Below are 7798 nucleotides of genomic sequence, written 5' to 3'. Positions count from 1 at the left end.
GAGCTTGTCTTTTCAATCAGAGACTCAATCACACGTGGCTCTGCAATTATCCCAACCCATCCTCCTCACCCACCAACCACACACACACACACACCAGGAAATCTATTTCTCGACATTTTCGCGCACACACACTCACACACACACACACACACACACACACACACACACACACACACACACACACACACACACACACACACACACACACACACACACACACACACACAGAGTAGCCAATTCAATTGTCTGTGTTCCAAGTGGTGGGCTTTGATGTGAGACAGGTGCAGAATCAGCAGCTCAAATAATTATGAACCTTCCTATTGATATAAACTACTGCATACTCTGCCCAGATGTGCCTATATTGCCTACTCTGCCCAAATGTGCCTATACTGCCTACTCTGCCCAAATGTGCCTATACTGCCTACTCTGCCCAGATGTGTAACTAAAGACACTCAAGTGAAAATTGTAGAGGGGATGGTGAGAGGGGGAAAGAGCAAGATAATGATAGAAAGAGGGAGCAAGAGAATGAGAGAGAGAGAGAGAGAGAGAGAGAGGGAGAGAGAGAGAGAGAGAGAGAGAGAGAGAGAGAGAGAGAGAGAGAGAGAGAGAGAGAGAGAGGGAGGGAGCAAGAGCGAGAGAATGACACAGAGAGATGGAGGGAGGAAGAGAGAGAGAGAGAGAGAGAGAGAGAGAGAGAGAGAGAGAGAGAGAGAGAAAGAGAGGGAGAGAGAGGGAGAGAGGGAGGGGTAGGGGGTTGATAGGAACCTCCCATAACGAGAGACAGACGGGAGTCTAGGGGGAGAGAGAGAGAGAGAGAGAGAGAGAGAATGCTGCGATCCGTTGCTTTGTATTACCACTAGTCAGTAGTCAGCGTCAGCGAATAGGAAACACGTTACAATACAGTGTCGAACGGCCAAGTTGAACGTGTAGTGCACGGTTCTACTGTAACTGGACACGAGGACGGCTGCGGGGCCGTGGAGGAGCGCTCAACAACTCTTCTTAACGGCGAGAGAGTCCCTCCCTTTGGATTGTTGTTCTGCGAGAGTGAACCGTTATACGCGACACCGTTATTCTCCTATAAGTCTGCGAGATGCGCCGTTATTCGCACCGTTCTCTCCTATGATGAGGGAGATCGACTCCTCCTCAGCTTCCAGGTAGAACCGGAGGTGCTCTGGGCTGGCTGGTACCGAAGTGGGACAGTGTGGGCAGGAGGAGGAGGAAGGAGGAACGATGGCAACCTCTGGAGGAGGAGGAGGAGTGGTGGGACCGAAGAGCGTGAAGTTGGACGAGGCTCAAGCCTCGGCGAGGAGCTGCGCGGGGCGGCCGGACTTTCTGCCGTGTGACGGCGGACAGTCCGCCTGCGCCACACACAGCCATGGGAAGTGCTTCAGACTGCACTGGTGCTGTCACCTGGGCTGGTGTCACTGTAAGTTAATGAACTGTTACACTGTAAGTTACTGGCGTGTTTCACTGTAAGTTACTGACGTGTGTCACTGTAAGTTACTGAAGTGTGTCACTGTAAAAAAAACACTGTAAGTTCAAGTAGAAGTGTTTCACTGTAAGTTACTGAAGTGTGTTGAGGCGAGCGTTTTGGTATTCTTTCAGACTGCACTGGTGCTGTCACCTGGGCTGGTGACAGCCTGGTGACACTGTAGTTCATGTCAAGTCTCTCTCTCTCTCTCTCTCTCGCATAGCGTACTGTAGGCTACACACAGTGATGGAAGAAGTACTCACAGGTTTTACTTAAGTACAAAAGTATTGGCATCAAAATATACATAAAGTACCAAAAGTAAAAGTACTCATGCAGAAGGTCCCATTTTACAAGTTTTCAAATATATAAAATGTGTAAAAAAAATCATTTGAAAATAGCAGATCTACAAGTTCGCGGCGGATTGTGTTAGTTTCTTTTAGGTTTTTGGTTACTTTATTTCGGTTTTAGGGTCAGGTTTAGGGTTAGGTTAGGGTTATGTTGTTTAATTCTTATTTTTGCCTGATTTTACTTATTTAATATCAGCCAAGTAGGAGTAAAACTTTATTTTACCGGCTGGCTGTTTCAAATAATGAGCAGAGCAGAGGAATTGAGCATCAATCATCTACGATTATCAATAGCTAGGCTACTGTAATGTATAACAAATAGAAGGTTTGGCACAGAGGCTTGTGAGTTGTGTTCAGAACATGAAGTTTGCTTTATGTTAACTTAGTAAACTTACTCATCACCAGGCAGCCGCACTTGGAGTTGGTTTGTTTCAGAGGATAGACAGACAGACACTAATAACAAATATAATGCAGCTGAGAAACTTTGGTCAACTTAATTATGTAGGCTACTTGCAGAATACATGGTCTTTTGGTCGCAAAAAAATACCTAGTCTACTTTGGATAGGGTTCTGTGCAGACTGCAGTCCATTTGGAAACACTTGGACCCTACCTGGTCGTAGTGTCACTGGTCCAGGTCCATCGCAGGCATTACTCCTATATTATCAGAATGGCAGCTGCAAAATCCTTTGATCTCTGATGACCGTAACATTCTCCGGGTCCTCCTCTTCAATACCTTCGGTTTTGGTCAAACTACCCTCAACTTGGAAGCATCAGGAGGTTGTTTGTTTACAATTATTCACAACAAATCATTGGATGTGATGATAACTCCTGTAGTCGCTAGTTTGAGTCGGTGGGGGTCACTTTCTGTTTCTTTTTCCTTGGTAGCTTTCACTGTTTTAAAATACTTGCTTAAATATGCACAGATAGCTCTTGTATCCTCTCATTATGTTGTTGAGCTCCTGATTATTTTCTTTCCCCAAATTCGACTTGTAAACAAGCTGGTGAATTAAATCACATGTTGCTGCTAGCCGCCTGGATGGAATACAAGAAGAACGCTTGTCCCAAAACACACTCGCCCCAGGTATATCCGGCCGCCTCGGTCGGCGAAAAAAATAGGGGCGAGTGTGTTTTCGCACTCGCCCCTATTGTAGAATGTACAAACGGAACCGGAAAGGGTCCAGTTAGTTCCGTTTGTAGGTCACACACACACTCAGAGTTCAATTAATAAGAGTCAATTTGGTTCCATAAACTTCCATAAACTACAGGACCACAATGGAAACAAGCTCTTTTTGGGCTTTCTGTGTTATCCTTTTAGCACCATTGTATATTTGCAAACTGTTAATAAAGTTGAGTATTCAATCAATCAAACAATCAATTTCTATTAGTTCTCAAAACACAGAAGATTTTACTGTGTAGCTACTAATAGAATAAAATAGAACAAATTGACCGAGTATAAAGTCCAACAGAATTCTATTTGAGTGCACACAGCACACTTTCCCTAATGGAACAGAATTGAGTTCCCCTTTCTGTCTTTCTTTCTTTCTTTCTTTCTTTCTTTCTGGTTGTCATGGAAGTAATGTCCCTTGACCGTTCCAGTGTACAATTCTGCACGTGCTGATCAGGGCATTTAGTGCCAAAAATGTACATTTGTTTTATATAGCTCAACTGAATGAGACAAAAGAATGCAACCTCTGTTGTTCAGAGACATGGGCTCACTCAATAAAACATGCTGTGGTAGCACTAGCCACATACAGCCCCACCACAGTAATGGAAGAATATCCTACTATGGACCCCATTCCTTTTTTTTGTCACAGTAGATTTGCAGTGGTGGAAAAAGTACTCACATTTTTAACTTAAGTAAAAGTATCAATGCTGCAATATAGAAATACTCTGTTACAAGTAAAAATCTGGAATTCAAAATGTATTTGAGTATGTATGTTTTCTAATAATAATCTAAATCTACAAAGTAACTAGTAACTAAAGTTTTCAAATAATTCTAGTGGAGTAAAAGTATAATATTTGCCTCTGAGATGTAGTGGAGTAGAAGTAACAGAACTGAAAACTGGAAATACTCCAGTAAAGTAAAAATACCTCAAAATTGTACTTAAGTACAGTACTTGAGTACATGTACTTAGTTACTGTATTTTACACCACTGATAATATCCTACTATGGACCCCACTCCTTTTTTTAATTGTCACAGTAGATTTGCTTGTAGGTAGGCTTGGCTGTGTGAAATCTGTCCTCAGCATTTAACACATCCTAAATATCAGGAGCAGTGGGCGCTATTAATACATGCAGCACCCAGGGAGCAGTGTGGGTTAAGTGTCTTGTTCAGGGACACTTCGACTCATACAGTAGGCCGAGGCCAGGCCAGGAGGTGAACCGGCGACCTTCTGTTTACCAGACAACCTCTCTACCCAAATCCATTCAGCTATGGCCGCCAGTGGTGGGAAAAGTACTCACATGTTTTACTTAAGTAAAAGTATCAATACTGCAACGTAGAAGTACTCTGTTACAAGTAAAAGTCCGGAATTCAAAATTGACTTCAGTAAAAGTACAAAAGTATTGGTATCAAAATGTACTTAAAGTACCAAAAGTAAAATGTTTGAAAATAGCAGATCTACAAGCTCACAATGCGCCGCGACGCGTTGTGCGCTTGTAGATCGGCTATTTTCAAATAGCCTAAGTATAAAATAGGGCTAAAGTGGTTAATGTATATGTTTTACAATGTAATAATTTATATGTGCAAAGTAGCTAAAGTTTTCAAATAATTGTAGTGGAGTAAAAGTAAATTTTTTGCCTCTGAGATGTAGTGGAGTAGAAGTAAAAGTATATTGGAAATACTCCAGTAAAGTAAAAGTACCTCAAAATTGTACTTAAGTACAGTACTTGAGTAAATGTACTTACACCATGTTACATTTACACCACTCACTGATGGCCGTCCCAATGAATTTTGCTCCAAGACTATTATGATAGTCTTGTAAAACGAAGTTGTCTCATTAAAACAAACTGGTGATTAGAAAAGGGGGGGGGGGCATCTAACCTGTACCTCGACATACTGTTGTAAAGTCACCCTCCAGATGACATGCCTTTTATACTAAGGTGGTAGACATACAGCACTGCCTTCCGTCTACTGAATAACATCAACAACACAGTTTGACGTGCACAGATGTGTCATTTCAGACCATCGCAGGTGTTAATAATGCAGTATAAGAAGGATGTCTGTGAAGTGCAGCATGCTATACAGATGACTGGCCTATCAGAGTGTGTGTGTGTGTGTGTGTGTGTGTGTGTGTGTGTGTGTGTGTGTGTGTGTGTGTGTGTGTGTGTGTGTGTGTGTGTGTGTGTGTGTGTGTGTGTGTGTGTGTGTGTTCTCTATAATGGGCTAATGTACCTCATATCTGTTGCTCAGAGGGAGGTTTGTACAAGGGGGGAGGAGGGGGTGTGTGTGAGTCATGTGGGAAGGAAATGCATAATGCATCAATTAGGGTAAATGTGAGTGCAGGGAGCAGATAGCCTACTTTCAGATAAAGGGTATCTACTGTCTAGATGGGGCAAGATGCTATATTTAAATACAAGTGAAGGGATACCATCCAACATACAAGGATGCTCTAAGGCTCCAATAGAGATAGAAAACCGATTATAAATTCTTCTTCCGCCTGTTTATAAGCTGCATTTAAACTGTTGACCTATACAGAATCAAAGTTAGGTTTTTAATGCCTGAAGGCAGTCAGTATAGGCTACAACATAAATTATTAATTCACGTCAGATCTCCCACAGAACACAAATGGAAAGGAACAGAATGCAGTAGTTTCCTTAGCTATCATTCTTTACGTTCAGCAGCAGACAATAGAGGATATGCGTGTGACATCATCAAACCCAGAAGTTATGCAGGAATGCCTACTGAGTGTCAAAGAAATACTTTCTGGCCTTGACAGCCCATGCATCCAAACAGAAAAGTCATATCTGATTGCATTAAACAACATTAAACAATGTTAAACTCATTTTGCATGTTTCTTTGCCACTCGATTTGCCACTCGATGTGCCATTCACTTTAAGCATGCGCATATCCTCTATAGAATTTCTTAAGGTAGTGATTGTCATTCACCATGCTTTGCTGTATAGAATAGGTCATGATACTTTTTCTTACACGTTCCTTAATTTAGCTCTTATCTAGATGTTCAAAATCAAGTAGAATAGATCAGTGGATGGATACCAAACCAAAAATAGAAATTTTTACCAAGCTATTGAAAATAGCAGATCTACAAGCACAGGTGCTCACGTTGAGAGTTTGTAGATCGGCTATTTTTTACTACTTATGAGACATTTGTTTTCTAATGTATGTAATTTCTTGCATTCTTTTAAATGTATTCATGAAATTCTTTAGAAAAATCATTGAATTATGTTTTTAATTCATGAAAATGTGAACATCTTTTGAAATAATATTAATTAGAAACTGTAGGAAAACAAAAAAAGATTGTACGTGACCCACAAATGGGTACCGACCCAGTGTTTGGGAAACAGTGGAATAGATGGTATATATAATAAGATTGTTGACTATGTCTAATGACTATTGTCTAAAAATCTAAATTGATATGGCCAGAAGTCATTAGTCATGGCAGATCACAGCTGGTGCTGTTAATGACAATGACTCCTTTGATGGCGATGTGTCCTCTGTCTCTGGAAGGCATTCACATTGTATCAGCTGACACACTGCAAACAATACAACCCACATAAGTGTTAGTTGATATTATTATCTGCAATACTTATTAATTACTATAAACATGCAATTAATTAATACAAACATTTTAAGTTGTCTAAGCTTGAGTGCTTAGTAAAGTTAGAAACAGTGGAAAGGGACTTTATTGATATTTTGACTTAATGTTATGCCCTCATTACATTACATTACAGTCATTTAGCAGACGCTTTTATCCAAAGCGACTTACAATAAGTGCATTCAACATAGGTAGGGAACGAAACTACTAATCACCAGAGGTCTTAAGTGCATTTCCTGTAAAAACAAGCTCCTCCTCCTTAGCAGCCATTGTTTTTCAGACTGGTTCTCTGTTTTCTGCTATCAGCTCCTTGTTTTTATAGGGCGACACGCTATATCGTTTCAGAATCGACATCACAATGTACACCTAAAATATAACATTTTTACCACTGAACTAATAGAGCGTGCCTGCTTGCTCAGGGGATAAAATTTGTGTCAGATCCTGTGTCATTGATTTCATGGAATTGTTGACCATCAAATCATTTTTACCAACCAGGAGGGGTTTATATCACACAAAATAGTAATGGTTATGGGGGGCGGCCAGGGCTAGCTGAATGGGTAGAGACGCCACCTGGGAAACAGAAGGTCCCAGGTTTCATCCCTGGCCCCGGCAATGTGTCGAGGTGTCCCTGAGCAAGACACTTAACCCACAATTAACCCCCAATTGACCCGCATGGACCCTAAAGGTCCATGTAGGTCAATATTTAAACTCTTAAATTAATACTAAGAATTCTGTAAGCCACAGAGTTCAAGTACCACGTTGCCGGACAATGTGTATCGTGTTCCTCTGATTGCATTTGCTGAGGGATTATATGATCAGGCTTTTGATCTGAGTTTCCGCAGCATGGGTTCAGTCAGTGTTCTGCTGTTCTGAGGGGTGTGTGTGGGCGCATGCATGTGTACGTACATGAGTACCAACCATGTTTGTTGAAGGGAGCGATATCGATGGTGTATCTCTCAGTACTAGGCTTGCAGGAGCTGTCTTTGTTGTTCATGTCTTTGAAGAGGGCAGTAAAATGTGCGCGTGTGTGTGTGCACGTGTGTGTGTGTGTGTGTGTGTGTGTGTGTGTGTGTGTGTGTGTGTGTGTGTGTGTGTGTTTGCTTGCATATGAGCATATGTGGAGAGAGAGAAAGGGAGAGACAAAGCGTGTTCTGTCAGAGCCTTCTACAGAGATTTAATGAGCCAGGTTGCATCAGGTGGGTAGTCT

At 41.6% G+C, this 7798-nt stretch overlaps 1 protein-coding gene across 1 annotated transcript in view; it reads left to right on the top strand.

Annotated features, from left to right (window-relative positions):
* Positions 1 to 831: 831 nt before the first annotated feature.
* Positions 832 to 7798, top strand: part of LOC311058815 (UPF0524 protein C3orf70 homolog A-like) — a 25426-nt gene continuing 18459 nt past the window's right edge. The window contains exon 1 of the mRNA XM_084076326.1: positions 832 to 1426. Coding sequence (XP_083932452.1) covers positions 1231 to 1426 — 196 coding nt within the window. The 5' untranslated portion in view covers positions 832 to 1230. The remainder of the gene's footprint in view (positions 1427 to 7798) is intronic.

Source organism: Gymnoscopelus microlampas (assembly GCF_963454915.1).
Source record: "Gymnoscopelus microlampas genome assembly, chromosome: 13".
Classification (NCBI taxonomy): Eukaryota; Metazoa; Chordata; class Actinopteri; order Myctophiformes; family Myctophidae; genus Gymnoscopelus; species Gymnoscopelus microlampas.
Note: the sequence above shows the minus strand (reverse complement) of the source record. Positions and strands in the feature narration are given on the sequence as shown.